The sequence below is a fragment of the Mandrillus leucophaeus genome, unplaced genomic scaffold (assembly GCF_000951045.1).
Source record: "Mandrillus leucophaeus isolate KB7577 unplaced genomic scaffold, Mleu.le_1.0 Scaffold36, whole genome shotgun sequence".
Taxonomy (NCBI): domain Eukaryota; kingdom Metazoa; phylum Chordata; class Mammalia; order Primates; family Cercopithecidae; genus Mandrillus; species Mandrillus leucophaeus.
In genome coordinates this window covers 6,314,931-6,338,850 of record NW_012103809.1, presented here as the reverse complement: position 1 = coordinate 6,338,850, position 23,920 = coordinate 6,314,931, and the positions used below count along the sequence as shown (strand labels likewise).

Genomic DNA, 23,920 nt, shown 5'->3' with positions numbered 1-23,920 from the left:
GCACATATTGGAATCAGCTAGTGACTCCATATGAGGTTGGTTCCAACAATTGCCCAGTTCATGGAAAGCCTTCTTATTTAGTTTATTTGGAATAATTTTCCTTTACTGTTGTGGAATATATTTGCTGTTGTACTCTTTGTGTAGGAATGCAGGATAAGCTTACTGAATATTGTATTAAACTGAACACTTATTATTCTTCCAAATATCATCTTTTGTCAGATCTGAGAGTTATGAATGGCCCTTGCCATGTGTATGCTTTCTAACTGTGCTCCTCTCTACCCTGAGTACTAGAGACCCTAATAATTAAGAATATCACCACCCCTATTCAACCTGAAGACGTTATGGAAGCTGGATCTTTGTCCTTCTACAAACCTTAGGATTAAGGGTTCCCTTGTGAAAAGGGAGGGGGGAATGTCAGAGGCATTTGAACCAGAGCGAATCCTTCTTGAATAACGGCTGGGTAAAATAAGGCTGAGACCTAGCAGGCTGCATTCCCAGAAAGTTAGGCATTCTAAGTCACAGGAAGAGATATTAAGCTGGCACAAGATACAGGTCACAAAGACCTTTCTGATAAAACAGGTTGTGGTAAAGAAGTCAGTCAGAACCCACCGAAACCAGGATGGTAACCAGATTGACCTCTGGTCATCCTCACTGCTCATTATACAGTAATTATAATGAATTGGCATGCTAAAAGACACTCCCATCAGAGCCATGACAGTTTACACATGCCATACCAACATCCAGAATCTATATGGTCTAAAAAGGAGAGGAGGAGCCCTAAGCTCTGGGAACTTCCCACCCCTTTCTCCAAAAACACGTGAATAATCCACCCTTTGTTTAGCATATAATCAGGAAGTAACAGTAAGTAAAAGCAGCTGAGTGGCCCATGCCTCTGCCGATAGAGTACCCATTCCTTTATTCCTTTGCTTTCTTAACTTGCTTTCACTTTATAAAAACAGACAAACCCCCCCAAAATCATTTTTTCTATATATTAACAAAATTAGAAAATGAAAAAATTAAAGTACCATTTACAATAGCATCAAAACCATCAAATATCTATCAATAAATTTTTTAAAAGATGAGCAAGTCCTCTGCATGAAAAACTATAAAACATTACTGAAAAAATTAAGAAGACCTGAGTAAGTGAAAAGTGAGATAATATGCAATAATCGTGCTCATGGATTGAAAGACACAATATGATCAAGGCATCAATCTTGTCAAATTGACCTATGGGTTCAGTGTAATTCCAATCGAAATCTCAGTGGGGTTTCTTGTTTTTCTTCTTTTGGAATTTAACAAGCGGATTCTAACATGTATATGAAAATGCAGAGGGAGAAGACCAGCACAATCTTGACAAATAAGAATAAAGTTGGAGGATTATAGTAGGAGATATCAAGACTTATTATAAAGACATAGAACATAAAAAGAAAGTAAGATAAATAGATCAACAGAAGAGCATACAGAATCTACAAACAGACCTAGATATGAACAGTCGCTTGACTATGACAAGGGTTCCACTACAAGATCATGGGGAAAGGATGGACTTTTCAAGAAGTAGTTTGTGGTTACACAAGTATATATATGGTGGAAGAAAATAAACCTTGATCCCTGCCTCATACAAAACTAAATTCCACATGGATCATGGACTTAAATATAAAAGGTTAATAACAACATTTCTAAAAGAAAAATTTTTCATAAAAGAATATTTTCACGACCTTCGAAAAATTTTTAAGCAGGGCATAAAAATCACTAATCACAAAAGACTAGATAGACATGCCAATGCCATTAAAATTAAGAACTTCTGTTCATCATAAGACACTATTAAAAATGTAACATATTAAAGTATGTGATATAAACAGTGCTGGTTTGGGCATTATTGCACTAAATGTTTATTTAGATAAAAGAAAATATTTCAAATCAATAAGGTAAGTTTCTATCTTAGAAACTTAAAAGAAGAAAGAAAAATAAATCTAACGCAAACAGGAGGAAGGAGTTAATAAAGATAAAAGCAGGTCAAGGAAATTAAAAATTTTAGGAGTTGAAAAATAAATGACACAAAAATATCATTTTTCCAAAAAAAAAATCAACGATTACGTAAGCCCTAGCAAGACTTGTAAAGATAAAAGGAAGATATGAATCATCAATATCAGGAATTAAATAGGAGTTATCACTATGGATTCTCAAACTATTAAAAGGATATGAGAAAATATTACAAGCATCTGTCTGTTTATATATTCAACAACTTGGTAAAAATAAACTACGAGCCCACTTAGAAAAAAAGAAACAAAAATGAGAAAGACACCATTAGGAGATTGGAAAAGCAAGCCACAGACTGGGAGAAGATATTTTCAATACATATATAACAAAGGAATTATAACCAGAATATGTAAAAGATCTCCTTAAACAGCAACAAAAAGATAGCTCAATCCAATTTTTTTTAAATGGACCAAAAACTTGAACAGACAATTCATACAAAAAATGATTTTCAAATGTTCAAATAAGCGTATGAGAAGATACTCTGCAACATTACTTAAAGCTAGATTCAAATTATAGCCTCAATGAAGCTATAATCTGGCTAAAATTTTAAAATCGCTTAATGCCATTATTGGCGAGAATACGGGGGAAATGGAGCATCCATGCAATGCTGATGGGAACATAACTTGTAAAGATCACCTTGGAAGACTTTGTTTACATAAACATGGGTAAACATACTAGACCCAGGACATGAACCAGCAAGTCCACAGCAGATTTATTCATAATGACCCCAACCTGGGAACAATCCATCAACAAGAAAATGTGTAAACATAATTGTAATGTCTTCATACAGTGTCAGACATAAAAAAAAAACAAAAAAAAACAAAAAAAAACAACTACTGCTACAGGCAGCAACATGGACGAATCTCTTAGATATGATGTCAAACAAAAGATGCCAGACCCGAAAGACTACATATCACATGATTCCATTTACATGAAGTTCAAGAATAAGCAAATCTCAAATATCATAATAAAAGGTTGATGAGAGACATGTCTTGGAAGGGGCACAAAGAAATCTTTTGAAATGTAGGAAATTGTATGTGGATTTGGGTCATGGTTGTAATTTTTAGAAAAGGTGATAACTTTTGTAAAAGTTCAAATCACACATTTTATATTTGTGCATGTTGCTCTACACATGTTATATATCATTGAAAAATAAGGCCCGGTGAAGTGACCCATGCCTGTAATCCCTTTGGATTTACTTTGGAAGGCTATGGCAGGATGATTGCTTGAGCCCAGGAGTTTGAGACCAGCTTGGGCAACATCGCAACACTCCATCTCTACAAAATTTAAACATTAGCTGGGCATGGTGGTACGTGCCTGTCGTCAAGTTACTGGTGAGGCTGAGACAGGAGGATGACTTGTGCCAAGAGGTTAAGTATGCAGTGAACCATTTTTGTGCCACTGCACTCTAGCGTGGACAACAGAGTGAGACCCTGTCTCAAAAATAAATAAATAAATAAATAAATAAATAATTTATAAAAATCTTCCAACTTATAAAGATGCAGAAATCAGTTTGAGAATTACTGGTAAGAATTAAGGTAAGTACCAATACTTAGAAAAACACGCTATTAATAAATATGAAATTTAATTAATCAATTAATATAATGTAATGATGACTTGGGCTATCTTTATACATATCAGTATTTCACTATTTCAAAATTCTGTCTTTTTTTTAGGTGTGTCTCACCCTTATTTTTAGGCTATCATTATATCTATTTGTGATAACGATGATCTTTTAAAGATTCAGCTCCCAGCATTTTGCGCTGCATTAAAAATAACAGAACAGCAGATAACTGAATTGGAAGTATATGTAAGGCATAAGAAAAGAATGTTGACAGTGGGCTTCTTGCTGTGGACAGTTAAGCTTTACTATGTCTTGTTAAAACAGCATTCCCCAAAATGCAGAGGACGTGTCACAAGAATGCAGCAGTCAACTTGAAGGGGCTTATATGGGTCCAATCTGGAACAATTTGAACACAAAAATAATGACGTCCACTAGTGAATAATAAACCATTATATATGGGTACTCATTAGTTTTGATAATAAATGGATAGATTAAAAGTGGTTTCAAAAATCATAAATAATATAAATAAGTTGAGGATGGGGAAGGCTCTTGGTTTTGTTTGTTTGTTTTTGTGTTTGTTTTTGAGACAGAGTTTCACTCTTGTTGCCCAGGCTGGAGTGCATTGGCGTGATCTCGACTCACTGCAACTTCCGCTTCCCAGGTTCAAGGGGATTCTCCTGCCTCAGCCCACTTGAGTAGCTGGTACTACAAGCGCACACCATGACATCTGGCTAATCTTTGTATTTTTGGTAGAGACGGGATTTCACCATGTTGGCCAGGCTGGTCTCCAACTCCTGACCTCAAGTGACCAGCCTGCCTCGGCCTCCCAAAGTGCCGGGATTACAGGAGTGAGCCACCACGCCCAGCCTGGCTCTTGCTTATACTAGAATACATACAGATGTATATATACATATATACACACACAGTGTATAAACGTGTGTGTATGTGTGTGTATATTATATGTGTGTGTATGTACACACACATACACGCACACACATGCTTTTACACTCCTCTCTAGACAAATAGATCAATAGAGACAAGCGAGAGCAAATGGAGTAAGACTTTATTAATAGGTGAATCTACACTTGATCTTAGCCAAAAGACCAAGAAGCAATTTGTAATAGGTGAACCTGAGAAAAGAGTACATATCTATTCTTTGTACTATATCATTTTTGCAAATTTCTGATTTTTAAATTTTTTTTAAGTTAAAAAGTGATTGTAAAAAAAAATATGTTTATTCTTTTCTATTTAGGAGCATTTCCAAAGGTTAGAGATGATGCCCCATCCTTACTTTGAAGTTTCTCTGAAATATTATCATTGTCAGATAGTCCCACAGGCTGTGGACAAATACAGTATTGATATTAAGGGTAGTATATCTTAGACTTACTGGCAGTCTTTGAATTTTTGTATTGATTCTGGTATATTCTAGTCAGGCAGATTTAGAATCTGGGCTGTATAGATGAAGTATATTTCACCGTTTTGCACATCTGAGTTAGAAATATAAGAACTTTTACACCTCACAATTAAACCCAGTACAATATCACTAATTATAGTGGCAATATTGAAAATCATTCATGAAAAGCTACAAAATGTAAATGATGGGGATGAATATCATTAACTATAATAACCCAACTTTCAGTAATAACTTGCTAATCTTAAATAGGTTTCACAAAAATACACCAAAAAGTTTTTTGTACTTTTTATTACAACTAAATTTAGTACATAGATCCTGGAACATTTTTCTTTTCTATGCATATGCATACTTTGCTAGAAAACAAAACATCTGAGGAAATGTTTTTGGTACATCTCAGTTCTCTCTGCTTAAACTTGTCATTAAAGGAGCTGTCCACCACACAAAGTTCTGATATTTGTTCCCTTTTTTATGTGGCTGATTCTGTGGGCTACACGGGGAGAGGAAGTGGCTGCCTTGTTTCTACTATTGCAGCTCAGGATTCCAGCTCTACTGTGTTCCCCTGGGCCCCAACTTAGGTCTTTAATGTTGCACAGCTTCAGGGATACATCATTCACTTTATAGAAAGAGTCAAGTCCACAACTTGTGCAGCCATACCTTGAAGGACGTAGCTCCCAAAGAGATGGAAGCCAGCCCTGTTTCCTATAACAATATGGGTCTAATATTGACTTTGTTCTAACTCTTCTCTAAAGTATGAATACCTAGCTTTTCTTGTTGCCTGTATATAGATGAATGCAAGACAATTCAATAGCTACCCTAACACTGGTATGGTGACTTCTTTCCCAGAGAGCCTGCATAATTATGCAATATTGTGCCTAATTTGAAACCACTTGATGATGTGAGACATATTAACAAAAACTGTTTACATGCATGAGCTATGTTCCCTCTTTTGAAATTGTCCTGCCCCTGTAAAAACATGTGTATTGCGGTTGCCAGCTTCCAAAATGGCCCTTGATGAACCCCTACTCTTGGCACTCATGCCCTTGTGTAGTCTCTTCCTGCACTGAATTAGGCTTGGTCTCTGTGACCACAAGAATATACTGTAAGTGATGGTATATCACTTCTGAGGTTAGGTCATAAACATAAAATGTCTTGTGGCTTCTGCCTTGCTTCTTCTTTGGGATCTTGCTTTGGGGAAGGTCAGTTGCAACATGATGAGATACACCAGCAGCCTATGGAGAGGCTCATGTAACAAGGCATCAAACCCTCCTGCTAGATGTCATGGGGATAAGCCACATGACTTATTTAACTTGAAAGCCTCAGTTAAATTTCCAGCTAACTACAGCCCCAGCCAACCTCCTGACTGTCACCTCAGACCCTAAACCCGAACAGCCCAGCTAAGACCTTCCTTCATTCTTGACCCACAGAAACTGTCAGATAGTGTGTTTGTTGTTTTAAGTTACTAAGTTTTGGGGTAATTTGATACAAAGCAATATAAACGTAATAACTGTGGGTTCACAATGGACTCAGAGCATCCATTGTTAATGCCAAATACTATCTATGTCTATCAGAAAACTGAAATCTTAACCAGTTTGATTGAACTATTAGCAAATTTTAAGACAGAAAACAAAAATTAAATGACAGTACAAATCTTTCCAATGGAAAACCTTTCTTTTCCTTCTCCCCATCTTAACATAGCTAAACTCCGCCCATCCTCTATGGCTGGAATGTTTTTATTACCGTCTCCAGTAATGAGAGTGTAGTACCTCTCTTCCTTTGTCTCTGCTCACCTTGTGGCAGTTTACAATTTTCACTTTGTATGAATATATTAACAAAATAATATGGATAATATTTTTCTTCCAGACAATAGGAAGTAATGGCTAACAGCACAATTTTTGAGGTTAGCCCTCCTGAGTTTGTATCCAAATGTTATACTTAATAGTTGCATGATTTCATGCAGGTCGCTTACCTCTTATACATCTATAAGATGGGACTAACATAGTACCTACAACTTGGGGCCATTACAAGGATTCAGACATATAATTTACATAATCTTTGGCAAAGGAAATTCCTGATAAACATTTATTGTGTTAAGACTATTATTACTAGCCAGCTCCAAGCAAGGCTGTGGCTGAGAAATTAAACCTTGGCATAATTCCCAAGCTTATTAGACCTTGTAAAAAAGTTAGTGAGCTCTCCAAGCTTTGGTTTCCTTATATGTAAACTCAAAATAAAATAAACTCTCTCACTGGGCCTTGGGAGGATAAAACATTATATAATAAATGCAAAACACCTAACATAGAGCCTGACAAATGGTAGGCGGGAAACAAATGTTCGTTGCTTCCTTTCCTCCCAGTTTCTTAAAGTAGACACTGTGCAGAGGGGCTGGGGGCTGGCTGCTAAATCATGCTAGATGCAGAAAAAGAAAATGTGCTTCAGGCTTTGTATGTTGAACTGAGTTGGGCAGAGACTCAAGCAGATTTCTATTATTTAAATGTTGAGCATTCCTTGTTTAGATATATAAGTCACTTTTCCAATCTTATTTGATAGTACAGGTAACATTAAGACTCATATATTTTGATTTTATATCTTCCATGTGACTGATTTTCAATATAGTTGCTGTAATTAATGACGTCATTTGAAATCTAAAGGTTCTAGTATTTCTAATTCATATTCAGTGTACACACCAGTGATATATAATAGGATATATCTTTGCGTGGCAAACTTCTGGGCTTGGTTACTTGCAAAATAACTTCAGAGGGAAAGGCTGCAGGGGCTTTAATCCCATTTGAGCCCCATATACAAGAAGACAACAGGATGCAGAGATATGGGCACGGATGAGACATTGAGAAACTGGGTTCTGGCTCCTGCTCTGCTACCATCTACCTCCATCTGGTTTAGCTAAGCTATTTCTCTCCAGAAAGGCAGGATGTTGTAGGGGAAAGCTGTGAAGCCAGAAAGACTTATGTTTGAATCCTGGCTTGACCTCTTCATAGTTGTGTGGTATTCGGTCAGTTTTTGATCATTCTGAGGTTTAATTTCTTATAAATTGGGGGCAATAATATCTAACTCATAGGTTTATAGTTTCAAATGAAACAAATATGCATAGATTCTGTTATATGTTAGGTATTTAATAAACAGTGTTTGCTTTTCCTGTCTTCCCTAAGCCTCAGTTTTACCACCTGTAAAATGAGCTAATTAAATTAAGTCCCTTCCAGCTCTGATGTTCTATTACTGTAGTAATTATACCACTAAATGAAACATTACAAATATTTGGCATTTGCTCATGATGCATAATAAAATGCATCTATCTATGATGAGGAGAAGACATATTGTGCTTGTGGAGGGGAAAAAACATAAAAATTTCTAAATGTATGAGTCTAAGAGGGAAGAACAACCCAATATAGGTTACAGATATTTTATTTGCATTCTGTTGTGTCTACAGATGGGCTGATGACAGTGATTAGATCACAGGGTATTAGTCAGAGACTCTGTCTAGTAAATAATGGCAGAACAGATCCAGGGACATCAATCCAGCTGGCAAAGTCACCCTTTGGGGAAAAACAAAGCATGGTTGCCCTTTCCATCATAGCCCAAACTATGTCTGATTATTTCATAATTCAGTTAGAATGAACCACTTCAAGGTAAAAGGAATTATTTTATTGTTTAAATTAAGACGCAGAAAAATTAAAAGCAATAAATCTGAGGAGCTTTACTTAGGTTAAAAAAAAATCTGTGTGTGCCATGGAATACGATGCAACCATAAAAAGGAATGAGATCATGTCCTTTGTCGGGACATGGATGAAGCTGGAAGCCATCATCCTCAGCAAACTAACACAGGAACAGAAACCCAAACACCACATGTTCTCACTCACAAGTGGGAGTTGAACAATGAGAACACATGGACACAGGGAGGGGAACAACACATACCAGGGCCTATTTTGGGGTGAGGGGTGAGGGGAGGGAACTTAGAGAATGGGTCAATAGGTGCAGCAAACCACCGTGACACACATTTACCTATGTAACAAACCTGCACGTTCTACACATGTATCCCATTTTTCAGAAGAAATAAAAATAGATAATAATAATAAATAATAAAAATAACACCAAAAAAATCTGTGTGCTTCCATGTGTATAAAAAGAATATAAGAATATTCACCAGGTTGTAAAGAATACCTATTTTTAGATGATGGGGCTAGTTGAGTTTTGTTTTGTTGTTTGCCTATTTTTTTTTTAAATTTTCTATAATAACTATATGTCGCTTTGGTAGTGAAAAGGAAAAACAAGTTCATGTATCATAAGAAACTCCCATGGAGACTTGGGCTGGTTGCCCTCCTCCCCCACTTCCCAGGAATTGCAAGCAAATCACATATTCTGCAACTCAGTTTAAGGGCCAGAGGCCCCACCATTCCATTTTGATAGTTCCCCCCCACTAAAAAAAAAAAAAAAGGTAAAACTTTCCTTTAAGAAGTTGAACCTGAGTATAATGACATAAAATGGCTCCATTGCCACATTTGTATCGCACAACATTGAGACATTCTACCTTTGAGTGTGTGGTGACACATGAACATCTGTCTATCCCCACCTGCCCGTACATGGATGTCTTTGCTAGTATTTCCATGGTCTCCAATATAACATAGGACCACCAGTTGCAGTGGGAAGAATCCAAAAACTGAAGATTATAATTCTGGCTCCATTACTAACAGCTGTGACCTTGGGAAGTCACCTGATTATTAGAAACATAGATTACTTCATCTGTAAAATGGGGTCAACATCATGTGCCCAATAATTTTCCTTTTTATAGATAAAATGAGATAATAAATACAAAGCCCTTGGCACATAGTCTGAGTCTGCTTACTCTCCTTTCCTTTTGCAATTTCAGTGTACATATCCAGACTATTAAGCTAGCATCAGATATGAGGCTAATGTAAAAATAGCTCTTGCAGTATGATGTTTGGAATGTGGTCTTGCTTTTCAGAGACAAGAATTCAATTGGGCTAAGCCAAGTAGTTTCTTCTCTGCCTGTCACCTATCAAATTTAGTCAAACAGTGCATAATCAACTAAATGAAACAATATATGCCTGCATGCGTTTTAAAAAGGTAATATGGCCGGACATGGTGGCTCACACCTGTAATCCCAGCACTTTGGCAGACCAAGGAGGGTGGATCACGAGGTCAGGAGTTCAAGACCAGCCTGGCCAACATGGTGAAACTCCATCTCTACTAAAAATACAAAAATTAACCAGGCATGGTGGTTGGCACCTGTAATCCCAGCTACTTGGGAGGCTGAGGCAGGAGAATTGCTTGAACCCGGGAGGCAGAGGTTGCAGTGAGCCAATATCATGCCACTGCACTCCAGCCTGGGCAACACAGCAAAACTCCATCTCAAAAATAAATAACTAAAAAGGTAATATTCTGCATAGTATTCCATGGTGTATATGTACCACAGCCATAAGAAAGAACAAGATCATGTCCCTTGCAGGGACATAGATGGAGCTAGAGGCCATTATCCTTACCAAACTAATGCATTGACAAATACCACATGTTCTCACTTATAAGTGGGAGCTAAATGATGAGAACACATGGACACATAAAGGGGAACAACACTCACTGGGGCCTATTGGAGGCTGGAGGGTGGGAGGAGGGCGAGGGTCAGAAAAAATAACAAGTGAGTAGTAGGCTTAATACCTTGGTAATGAAATAATCTGCACAACACACCCTCATGACACAAGTTTACCTGTGTAACAGACCTGCACATGTACCCCTGAACTTCAAATAAATGTTTTCAAAAAGGAAGGTCTATTTTTAACCAGCTCCAGCTAAATCCCCTTTTTCCTCTTCCTTTGCGGCATTTTGGAACAAGCTATAGTTCTACACAGTGATCGAGCTGCATTGAATTTTTTCTTAAAAAACACGTTTTTTTTAAAAAATGACCTTATAAGTGTTAACTGAGAATTTTGCTTATTATAAAAATACAAACCAGAATTTGCAATAATCTTAGTGACTTCAAACATTTGACTCATGTCAATATTTCAAATAGAGTATTAATTGTAAGTACTGGTGCTAGAAAGAAAATTTTGTATTTATAGAAAAAACTTTTCATTTAGAAAATATGTTGTTTAAACAATCTCCCAATCTTCTAAATAATGTGAAAGGAAAATTAAAGGCCCAGTAGAACCACATATTCAGAGGCCAATGTAAAACATATCAGAGAAATTATTTTAGGCGTTACCGAGGAATATAGAATATTTTGGATGGTTTTCCAAGGTCTCCATACCAAGCTTTAGATCCGTGGAACTTATTCCATACTGGTAATCAAGGATTGGCTATTCCATAGGATCTCCAAACTCAATATGCTTTAAATAGAATTTCTTTTTCCTGCCTTCATCTTGGTCATCTTCCTGTACTGTCCCATCAGGGAAGGGCTGTCTCATTCACCGAGCAGGCCCAAAGGTAACATGTGGGAGCGTTCAAAGAACCTCTCTTTCACTTTCTGTCTGCCTACCTTGTCACCACATAATCAGGAAAAGAATCTTCTTAATATTTCTAGAATCCTCTCCCCTTTTGAATTCTCCCAGTCAGTTCCCTCTTTAGGCTTTCTTTTTGTTTGAATCACTGCAATAGCCTCCTGATGCCTCTCCTTGCCTCTGGTCTTCCTCCCCCGTCTGTCCTCTATATTAATGATCTCTATAAAAGCAGACCTGATAACATCTCCTCTGTATTCGCTGCTTTAATGGATTCAGTATCAGCTTTGGGATTCCTTGGTCTGGCATGGTACAGCCTCACGTGCCATGACCCCTGCCTGCTGTTCTAGTCTTCTCTTTTGCCATTCTCCATCTCTACAATATAACCTGTCAGCCTAGGCAGAGTCTAACATGTGCAGTTCTCCTGATGGATCACCATCACCCTCTTCCCAATGCCTGTTCATGCCTTATCACAGGCCACTTCACACCGCCCAGAGTATCCTTTTTTATCCTCCCTCAAATGCAAGTGAATTGTGATCTCACCTTGAAGCCAACTTAGAAACAAAGCTGCATCTGTGATAAACTATAGAGTTTGCTCTGATGTCAGAGGAAATCAATACAGTTTAGCTAATGTTACCCGGAGGCAGAACGATACAGAGAATACTTTTGGAATTTGTTAGTAATTTTATTTTAAAATCAAAGTTGTGCTGCTTGTTCTTGTTCTTGAGTTTTAAGGCTGTTTCATGTCTCCAAAGGGCTTAGAAATTTGAATCGGAAATAAACGGCATCAGAGAAAAGAAGTGATGGGCTGGGTGGGGGTCTTTCTTGGGAAGCAGAAGTCCTGCCTGTTTCCTCTGAGGCTTGACAACATTAAAGCATAATTAACATAAGGGCTGACATGTATTAAACATGTATCAGGTGCTTGACGTCTTGCTTGGTGCTTTATATTTGTCTGTTTCTAAATTTCAGTCATTCCTATATGACGTTTTGTGTATTTTGCTGTAGCTAAGTGCCATCTAACCTATTACTTACTTAATATTATTCCTTAAATGGACTTACTCAGCCTACTTTTTCTTTTTCTTGTACTGCTTACTCTAAGCAGTGGTCTGTAAGTGTGCAGTGCTGGCTATATATTCTTATATTTTAATTAGTTTTTCTATTTATGGTTTTCTAAAACACCATAAAATAAATACATGATTATTATGAAAGAGTTTACATATTATCTGAAAATTATATATCGTACCATAGTTTGTGAAACTGTGGTTCATTTAATCCTCAAAATAACCTGTTGGGTTAAGAATTCTTATTACTGCCATTTGCATTCAAGAGGGAAAGGTGAGGCAGAGAGAGATTAAATTACTTGCCTAAAGTCACAAGCTAGGAAGTGAAAATCATCCTTCGAACTCAGAGCTGTGCAATTCTAAAATTTAAGTCCTAAACACTATGATATTCTTAAGCAGATATGGGAAACTATTTTATTCGTACCCCCAGTTTTGTATGTGCCATAAATATAACTTTGTAAAATTCCAAAGGTATGTAAAAGGAATTAAAAGTAAATACAAAAAATTTAAATAGTTGTGCAGGGTTGATTTTATTCTTCTTCATGTTTTTAAAGACAGAATCTCGCTCCATTGCCCAGGCTGATGCAGTGGCGTGATCACAGCTCGCTACAACCTGGAAGTCCAGGGTTCAAGTGATCCACCTGCCTCAGCCTCCTGAGTAGCTGGGACTACAGGTGTGCACTACTATGCCTGGCTAAATTTAAAAATATAAATGTATTTTAAAAATAAAAGTATTTTTTAGAGATGGCATCTTGTTATTTTGCCCAGGGTAATCTCTAGCTCTTGGCCTCAAGCCATCCACCAGCCTCGGCCTTCTAAAGTGCTGGAATTACAGGTGTGAGCCACTGTACCTGGCCCTCTCCTTTCTTTTCCCTTTTGGTCAAAGGCATTAACACTCCCCTTGCTTTGCTTTTATGATTGAAAAAGGATATATAGATCTTGAAGATAATTCTGTTCAGTCCTAGTATTTCAGAAGTCCAATTTAACACAAATATTCATTCCATGGTTTTGCATAAGTGTGTGTGTCTAACTGCTTACTGAGAAATTCTTAAAAATATTAAAAATGATGTTGGCATGGGCTGATTTTGAAGTGGTAGGCTCCCTATCCTTGCTGCCACAGGCACAAAGGGTGGTACCAACATTTTTGAAAAAACAGATTTGTTTGGGCAAATGAAGAGTGAGAATGATTTCCCCAGCACCTGGTGAATTGTTTATGCTAATTGGGTCATGGCTGGCACTGGGTGAGTGTGGGCTGCCTGTCATGTGTGGTATGAGAGAGCAGGAATGATTAATTGATTGAAATTAGTTCATTGTATTTTCACATCATTTTCTTCCTTTCTGGCTCTCATTCTCTCATTTTCTGTCCCTCTTCCTCTCATCCCCATGCCCTACTTTATGTATGAGTCCTGAATCACAATACGTGGCAAAGCAGATCCTTGCTGGGGGCAAAGGCACTAAGAGAATCGAAAGGCTGTGTGCAGTTACATTGTGGGCACCAAGAATAGGACTTTGTGTGCAGAGAATCATCCTGTTCCCAGGACACACTCCAGAACAGGAGGGTTGGATTCAATGGTCATCTATGTATCTATAGAGTTGGCAGGCTGGCTAGCTCCACGATATTTTTTCTCTTGATCTTCCTTCACTGTCTTTTTCACACATTATGTTCCCTGTATCAAACATAGGTTTGGAAAGCCTGGGTGTCAGCAATTAGAGGTCTGAAATGGAATGAGTGGGCAGTTAGGACGGTAGGCTTGGTAGTTAGTTTGTCAGCTGTGAGTGAAGTGCCATATACTGCTTCCTGACTAGAGTGATGGAGAAACAACAACAACAACAATAAAATAAAAAAATAAAATAAAACAACAAGTATTTGTTGAGGGTGATGGCTCAAGCACCACGACTGGAAACAATAAAAAATAAGTTCTCATCTGAAGCACTTCTCAGAGACAAGGGTCTGGAAAACAGTATGATTACATATCAACTATTTGGATAGCAAACCAACAAAAATATAGGATATTGCCTAGCAGGACTCTGAGGGGCAGGTGGGAGGACATTAGAAGGGAGAATGGAAGAAGTTATAACCCAGTTGACTAATCATGTCCAGATGGGGATTGGGTTGGCTCACAAGCACTGATCCTGCCTCTGCCCTTCTGAAGCGAATCAGACCTGTAGGTCCAGATATGAGCCATACGTAAGGTCATGACGTGAAGGGCTCAGGAGACAGGCATGGAGGAAGAAGACAACCCAACTTCCACTATGCAAGGCTCCTAAAACACCATGGCCAGGCTTCCAGTGAGTGGTTCTCAAGGTGTGTGTTTCCAGTGTGTGGTTTAGATGGGTGTCTACACCCGCCTTCCTTCGAGTCTGGTTAGAAGCTGAGTGGGATGGTAACTAGTTTGAGGATTAATCAGCCAAAAAGTATAAAAACTAGACTAAGCAGTAAACATCTAAGAAGGAAGGGAAAAGGGGATCTCAAGGTGCAGCTCAGAGCTGGCTTTCTGGACATGTTCAGAGCAGCTTTTGAACTGAACTCAATTAAGCTCACCGCAGTAAAAGTTGGGTGTTTGCCTATTCCATAACTCTGCTTTTAGGCAAAATGAAATCTCTATCATCCAAGACTATTCTACATCAAAAAGCCCTTTTCAGAAGAATACTACTCAGGGATCCCTGGAAATTTGTTTTAAAGGATTGATTTTTTCAAAAATAGACCTAAATTCCCCTGCTGTATATTCTTATTTTGTTCTGTCTTATACGAGTTGCAGCAGAGTTGATGACTTGCTTCCATTGCCTATATCTCGATGTATTTGAATACTATTTTTGCATGTCCTTCCCTTCAGTCTTATGCAGGCTCCATTTTCAACAAAAGATTTTAATTCTTTAAAAGTCTTAGGAGATTCTATTTTCTCAAACTTGAATCATCACACCCTTTCCTGCAGTCCAAAATGTATCTTTATACTATGTACCCATAAAAATGTTAAAAACATAATAATTTTTTTAAAAATTATTTTTATAGTGCAGATTTAAGTGTTCTCACCCCATCAGTTCAATAGAGACATTTAATAAATGTTAATGCCTCTACTGTATAAGAAGGATAATACTAAGCACCGAGAAGATGCTATTTAAGGAGATCACTGTGATTGAGGTAAGTGACAGACACTTAAGTTATCATAAAACAAGAGTATCAATAACTAATCAATAACAATAGACAAGGCACTAAACACTTTATAGGCATACTTCACTTAATTCCCAAAGTCTCCTATGGATTCGGAGCTAGCATTATATCTATTTTGATGAGGAATCTGAGGTTTAAAGAAGTAAAGCCATTTATATGAGCTCATGCATCTAGCAGGTGATGGAGGCAGAATCATAGATGATGACAGTGGCTGTAGTGTAGGTGTGAACAGCTGTAGTATAGACAATGGAAGGAAGGCCTGGGCAAGTCAAGCAAAGCTTTACAGGGGAGGTGACAATGGGCCTGTGTCTCCCTGTAAGCACAGCAAAGGAAATAGTAAGAGCGCATTCTGTGTTTGTTACTACTGTTCCTGATTTTGACCTAATGGAGTGCTACCAAATGTCTGTCTCTTGGGGCCATGTTTAGAAGTCCCAGAGGTTTAGAGTCAGGTTTAGAGTATATTTAACTCAAAACTAAAGATTCAAGGGTCAGCTGTTCTGACCGATTTCACAGAGTGGGCAAAGAGTGGAGGTAGGTGGAGGTGTGAGGGGAGAGAGGGGATTTGGATGAATTCCTCTTTATTTTTAAAAACAACCTGAAGAGACTCTTAGCTGCTCACTGTGGCATTCATCAGTTGTCAAAACTGGCATTTCCCTTTGTTGAACAAGACAATGTAGATGACAGAAAAGGTGCATTATGACAAGCAACAGTGACGACTGCGCCTGGTTCTAATGCCAAGTGTTATTTTAAATGATAAAAGAGGAGGAATCATTAGCAGGAGTCACTAGGATTGCCTAGTGACTTTTGTCACTTGGCTACCTTTTAACGTATTTTTCCTTTAGAAGGTAATTTAAATATCCAAAGATATTGATGGTTTTTGAGAAAAGAAACCTCACGCAGTGGACAGGGCATGGATGTGGTAAAATGAGATCTGGTTCTCTCTCTGGTGTCTTGTTTTAAGCTGTGTGATTTGAGGTCCCGGCAGAATGACTCTGAACTACAGGTCGACCATCCCTGGAAGTGTGGTTTGGTCAGGGAAGTTACCTTCACTGATCTGCTAACTAGATGAGAGGCTGCCTCTGCCTGGCAAGCAGCATGAGATAACTTAAAATAGCATGGGCTTTGGAGTTGGATATGTTTAAATGAAAATCCTGACTCTGCTGCTGTCTAAATGTACAGCCCTTTCAAGATACTTCACCTGATCAGTCTTCAGTTTTCTAGTCTGCAACATGAGCATAGGATTCCCGCTTCCCCAAGTTCCTTTGAGGATTAACAGATACAATGAATATACAAGGGGCAGCCCTTGATACATAGTCCTTTTTATTTTTGTATTTATTTATTTATTTATTTATTTATTTATTGAGATGGAATCTCTGTCACTCAGGCTGAAGTGCAGTAGTGCCATCTCGGCTCACTGCAACCTCTGCCTCCTGGGTTCAAGTGATTCTCCTGCCTCAGCCTCCCGAGTAGCTGGAACTACAGGCACACACCAGCACGCCCAGCTAACTTTTGTACTTTTAGTAGGGATGGGTTTCACCATGTCGGCCAGACTGGTCTCGAACTCCTGACCTCAGGTGATCTGCCCGCCTCGGCCTCCCAAAGTGCTGAGATTACAGGCGTGAGCCACCGCGCCAGCCCATAGTCCTTTTTAAAAGTCCATTTGCATCTTGCCCGTGGTTGAAATTCATTTAAAAGGGAAGACCTAGATAGAAAAAGTTATTCAGGCAAGAATAGCTGCATGATGCTAAAACCTTTTACTATGAAACAAAGGTCAGTAGCTCTCAGCCCTGGCTCCACATTTGAATCTCATGGGGGCAATTTAAAAGATTCCCATGTGTGGGGCTTATCCCCAGAGATTCAGATTTAATTGGTCCATAGTAGACTCTAGCATTTAGGTTGTAAAAGCTCCCACATGTGGCCTATAATCCCAGCACTTTGGGAGGCTGAGGTAAGAGGACTGCTTGAGGCCAGGAGTTTAAGACCAGCCTGGGAAGCATCGCAAGATTCTGTCTGTACAAAAACTTAAGAAATTAGCCAGGCATGGTGGTATGTGCCTAAAGGCACTTGGGAGAACGATGCTGGAGGATTGCTTGAGCCCAGGAGTTTGAGGCTGCAGTGAGCTATGATCCTGCCACTGTACTTTAGCCTGAGATGACAGAGCCAGATTCCTCTCTCAAAAAAAAAAAAAAAAAAAAGACCAAAACAAGGATTCCAGGTGGTGTTTGTAATGTGCCCTGAATTCAATTGCTGCTTCTCAAACTTTAACATAAATTACCTGGAGATTTTGTTAAAACGCAAATTCCGATTCTCTAGGTCTGGGGTGGGGCCTGAGATTCTACATTCCTAACAAGCCCCAGATGAATGAAGCTGGTGCTGTCAGTCTGGGACCACACTCTGGGTAGCAAGTGACTGATGATCCATAACGGTGGTTCTCAAGCTCCAGTATTCATCATAAAAACCCATGGGCTAGTTGAAAATATAGCACTGGAGCCTGGGGCTGGCCTTCCCAGGGTCTTTTTCTCTTGGTTTAGGAAGAGAGCTAAGAGAGTTCCTAGCCTATAATGTCCATTTTAACCTAAAAATCTCATGATGTTAATTTTGTGATTTTATAATATGTCTTCTCTTCCAGTTCAATCGTTCACTACAAAATTACAGAGTCTGAAGTTGAGTGTGTGGAGTAGCATTGTCAGAAACGTGAAACACGGATGAGCTCAAATTATGTGATGCCAAGACATGTTGATATTTGAAGCCATGTGTATCTCTAACCTCTGGAGTTCTCCTTTGCAGTTAAAGGGGACTTCCGCAGAACTCCCTTCGTGTTAGGATTTACCATCGGCAAACGACTCACTGGTTAGTCAAGAGAGCCTCCTTCACCAACAGGAGGCAAACAGGATGACCCTGTACATTTTCTGCTCTCTGCAACACAGCATACCTTCTAAAGCAGAATCATGAAAGAGGCAGCAGATCTCCCCCATCTTGAGGTCAAACCAAGGGAAAATGGAGGTGGGAGAAGATAACAGGTTCTTTATTCAGAAGAATAGACCAGGCACCTTTGAAAACCTCGGGGACTTCCAAAAGAACTTGTCTCATGATAAATTGCCTTTTTCCTTCTTTTTCTTCTCACCCTCCTGGATTCCTCTTGCTTTAACTAGCTAAAACATCCTCTATTCAAGGAAAGGCTATTGCCACTTTCCAAGAAAAATCTGAAAAACCAACCCTGTGGGGATTAAAAGCAAAATTCTGGCATTGTTGCTTTGGATAAATATTTTGCACATGACTAATACGGAAGGTGTTATCTTCCTGGAACTTTATGAATTTCTAAATAAATTGATATGAGGCTGTCATGTGGGAAATGAGAGAGAGGAACTCAGATTTTCTTGCTTTCCCCTTTAAAAACATTTGCATCTGTAAAAACGCTTGATCAGTCAACAGAAATATCTGCATGACAGTGAGAATAGACCACTCAAAAACGCAATAATCACACAACAGTTTAGCCAACCAAGCCTTAGGTCACCCAAGTTTTAGATACTTAATCCCATATTGTACTTTCAACTGGGCCTTCTTTTTAGAACAAGTTATCAAAATGGGGCTACTTGGCCTTACTAATATCCTCTGCACTAGCTGGACTGGCTGAATAGAGAACTGCCATGTGGAGTGATTCAGCAACAGCATGAGACCCTAATTGTCTCAAATGTGTTTCTCAAGAGCTGGCCACCAACTTGCCCTCCTTTACTGGTCCTCGGGGCCTTGCCATTGGTTAGATACAAGCTCGAGTCAGGCCAATGTATGCATCTGGTTTGGATGGGAAGGGTGCAGGCCATGGTACTCAGGCCTTCACCCATCCACTGTTCCTTTATTAGGTCTAAGGTCTAAGGGGTGCTGGTTGTCCAGGACAGACTGTGGAGTCTGTGCAAAGGGGAGGGAAGCTACAGTGGAGGAACCCATGCAAGGCAGTGACAAGCCCCAAGTAATGGTAAAAGCAGAACTTGAGAAAGGAGCCTCCCAAGGTAATAGGTCCTGTGTGCTGGGGATCTAGGGAAGGTGTTGGAGGGAGAGGGGCTCTCATTTTAAAATGAAATGAAGGACAAGACAGATGGGAAGCAGCAGGATGAGCTATTTTTCAGTTTTGCCCTGAGTTGGGTTTTGACAAGACAAGAAATGAATCACTGCATTTTTAAATGTATTTAAAATTTCTATTTTTTTATTGCTAGAAATAGGTTTAACTTTTATCAGACCACATTTCTTGTTTGCAAGGCAGTGGCTTCATTGTGAAGTGTTCTGTTTGTTGTTTGTTTTTTTGACAGAGTCTTACTCTGTCTCCCAGCTGGAGTGCAATAGTGTAACTCCCACTCACCGCAACCTCCGCCTCCTGGGTTCAAGCGACTCTCCTACCTCAACCTCCCGAGTAGCTGGGATTACAGGCATGCCACTGCGCCTGGCTAATTTTTGTATTTTTAGTAGAGATGGAGGTTTCACCATGTTGGTTAGGCTGGTCTTGAACTCCTGACCTCCGGTGATCCACCCACCTCGGCCTCCCAAAGTGCTGGGATTACAGGTGTGAGCCACTGTGCCCGGCCCATTATGAAGTTTTAAATAGCAGAGGATGGCCTTTTGCCCAGGATTTTTACTTTATTGATTTGCTCGTGTGTAGCGTTTCTTTTGTGGCAGACACTGTTTTAAGCACTTTAAAATCTTACCTCATTAATTCTCTTAACAACCTATGAATTAGGAACTATTACTGTTTCCATTTTACAGAGGAGACTGCAACCACTATATCATCCTGCCTCTAATGTTGAGGACAATATTCCTGTTCTGAGGTGGAAGAAGAGAAAATGGGATTAGGTGTGCTGGTTCGTAAATGCTGTCACTAGACTGATGAACTGGCTAGGTAGTCATCCCTGGAGCTCTTGCTTGAAATGCAAATTTACAGGCCTTACACCGGGATGTCCGATTCAGGAAGACTGGGGGTTTTGAAACACTGACCTAGACAATGTGTGGGGGAACCCTTGCCCTTCCTGCAAATCCAGGAATCCTTGATTGAAACATCATCTGATTAATATGAATGTGACTCCAGGGAGCAACAGTAGCTTATGCTGCCACCTCCCATGCATTTTCTAGTCCTTCCAGCTCCGGTGTCTAAACCACAGTCACTGATGGTGACAGTTCTGACCACTCCACCCCCAGCTCCATCTGCTGACAACCAGAAGGCTGCCTTGAGTCCTCCGAGCCTCCCACATCCTGCCTGCTTTCCTTCCGTAAGAGCTTGGAGCCCACGGTCTTCTTAAAGTCTTAAACCATCCCCATAGCAAGACAAAGTGGGCATCTTTATTCTCTATAATTAACCGCTGCCCCCCTTTCTGTTTTGCCAACAGCTATGCGGTTCAGCGGGATGACCCTGCCACAGAGCATTATTGTCTCATTCCAGTCGAATGGACCAATGATGTAGCAATGTGTGACCTTGAGACTGGAGAAGGGATTGAGCCTAACCTCATCTCTCACCCTCTTCCAGCCTCCATTCTACATCTACTTCCAGCATCTTCTTACTTGCAGAAACAGAAGAGGTAGGAGATCCTGGCCAGTCTCTCACTCTTTTCCTTCTTCACTCACATTTTTATGTCTCTTTAAGTGGCTGAGAACAGCCATGTTGACTTCGTACACCCAGAAGGTTGAGGAGAGTTTGTTATTATATCACTTTTGCTAATTTCAGGTCTGCTGATGATGACCTCAGCAAATCAACCAGATCATTTCTAACCCGTCTTGACTTTAAGAAGACTGGGTCATGCTCTGGGAAATGCAAACAGAGAAGGAGATGGCTTGCAAGACCCCTGAGGTTATCACGATAAATTGGCTTAAAAGGAAGGTAAAAGCAATTCAGAGGACCACTTGGGAAAGCCCAGACAGGATATTATCGGTGGCCTGTGTGAAGTTCCCATCACCATCTAAAGTGAAAGATGCCAGAATTATAAAAACTGACTGCATTTTTTTTTCTCAGCTCTGCTTTGTGACTTCTAAGAATTCAACTGCTTTTCTATTTTAAAATAGGGACATTGTCCTCCTTCTCAATGCATCACCTGCATCATTTGGGACATGCCCATCATCAGGTTGCTTTGACTGAACACCTTAAACATTTCATGGAAAACAGAAAATATGTGTAAAAAAAAATCTCCTTGTCACGAGATCCCATATAACACTCCAGCTTCTTTCTTTAATATGGTGGAAAAACATTCTAAATTCCCCAACAGAAGGGCAAGAAAACTGGAACCTAATTGACCATCTTGAAACATGTAATAAAAACAGACACATTAGCCACACTTCACAACAGGCTTGCTCCCTGAATATACACTAGTAATTATCTGAAGCAGTAACTGAATTCAGCTAAAATAGAGAAGGCAGCTATAGAGAAGCTCAGCGCTTCTCTCAGAAGCCCTAATCCTGCTGGATTCCAGTCCACTAGGTCATGATGCCCTAAGATTTCAGGTACAGTGGCTGCAAACTGGAAAATCTCCAAGGGGAAGAGCATTCCTGATTCTTTTTGGACATAAGTGTTGGACACAAGGCGGTAGGAAATCATTTCTAACATAGCTTTCTGAGTGGCACTTGCACCAAAAGTTGGGTATTTTTTTAACCACATCCAAGAAGTGTGGATTTATTTATTCTATTATATGCCTGCCTCAATTCCAGCAGCAGTTTGGTAGAGGTTATCAATTTAGAAATACCGGTTATTAAACTTTCAGAGCAAAGCTTTAACAGCTACAGCCTACATGGCTGTTCATATAAAACCGACGTGCAGATAAGAGGAGTTTCTTTTTCTTGTTTTATTACCTTGAGCTCCTTGACTGTAGAAGAATCTTTGAGCTGACTCAACATCCAAGAGTCTATGAGCAGACTCCACATCCAGAAAATAATCCATTTTGGGATAATCCATCCTTGAGGTTCCAAACACAGAGTTTTGAGAGAAAATGTTTACTGGAACACCTATACAGAGGAAAAAAATCCGCAACGTTTTAGATGTCAAGTATAAAGTGTATATATAGATGTACTTTAAAATGATTGAAGAAGAATATCCCATTATAATATTCTACTACTTGATTGACATTTCCAATTCTAAAGCCACCCCTCAGCATAGCTTTCCTACCATATGAGAAAATGCAGCATTTAGCCAACATTCATTAAAAGTAATATATGCTACCCTGGAAAAACAGATGATCTGATCTAAAGAGAGATAACATACCAGCCTTTCCTTGCTTTATATTCCCTGGAACATGTATTGTTAAATTCACATGCTATCCGTTTTATAAAGGTCTATTTGATAAATAGCATGATTAAGTGTCCGCCGTTGTGAGTGCTGATCCTCAGCTGATCCTGCGACTTTCGGATTCCCCTGGAGCAGGGAAAATCGCCTGGGAATCTGAGCCTCCACTCATAGATGCCTTGCGTTTATGACACTCGCTGACATATTTGCTGTACAAATGCTTTGAATTCCTTCCTTTCCAGCGATTCCCTTCAGCACATTTTATAGAGTGCTAGAGGATCGTCACCTGCCTGGCAGGGGCTGGTTTTGAGAAATAATTGTGGTTGGTAGAGCAGCAACAATGATTGCAACATTACAATGATCCCTATGATATTATCATACACTAGCCTGTCACAAAGCTAATATACTTCCCCAGAAAACATTCAGCTTGTTGGGTTCTTTTTTCAAGCCTATGTAACCTTTCCCTGATACTTGCACAAATGAATTATTTCTATTTCTGCAGAATATTTTTTTGGAAAGAATTAACAAGACAAATTCATTAAAACCAAGCTTGGAAGGCTAATCCAATTGGTTTCTCTTTCTAACAGTATGTATTTTAATTTAAGAAACCAAGTCCGGTAAGACAAAACTTTTAAAAATACCCAAAGGTACCCCAATAGCAAATATACTTACTGCAAAAAATAAAAATCAAGGGCTATCTGTCAGCGGTAAAACAAGAGTCGTTCCAGCCAGTAGTGTCTTTGATCTTGCTAAATATTCCCGGTGAAAGTAAACGATTTTGATTGTTTGATTAGAACAGTGATGAATAATGCATACAGTCCACTGGACTTCCTTTATCAGATAAAATGGCCAGAGCACGTTACCTTAGCAACGGAAGGTGACGCCAGCCTCAGCCTCTGCACCCTCCCCTGCGAAGGAAGAAAATTACCAGTTTCCCGTGTAAAACTTTGGCAGAAAATCAT

At 39.3% G+C, this 23,920-nt stretch overlaps 1 protein-coding gene across 1 annotated transcript in view; it reads right to left on the bottom strand.

The window, feature by feature from the left end:
* Positions 1-23,069, bottom strand: part of PHACTR1 (phosphatase and actin regulator 1) — a 552,716-nt gene extending 529,647 nt beyond the window's left edge. The window contains 2 exon segments of the mRNA XM_011989667.1: positions 22,529-22,681; positions 22,938-23,069. Of these exon segments, the coding sequence (XP_011845057.1) occupies positions 22,529-22,631 (103 nt within the window). The 5' untranslated portion in view covers positions 22,632-22,681; positions 22,938-23,069.
* Between the last annotated feature and the right edge of the window lie 851 nt (positions 23,070-23,920).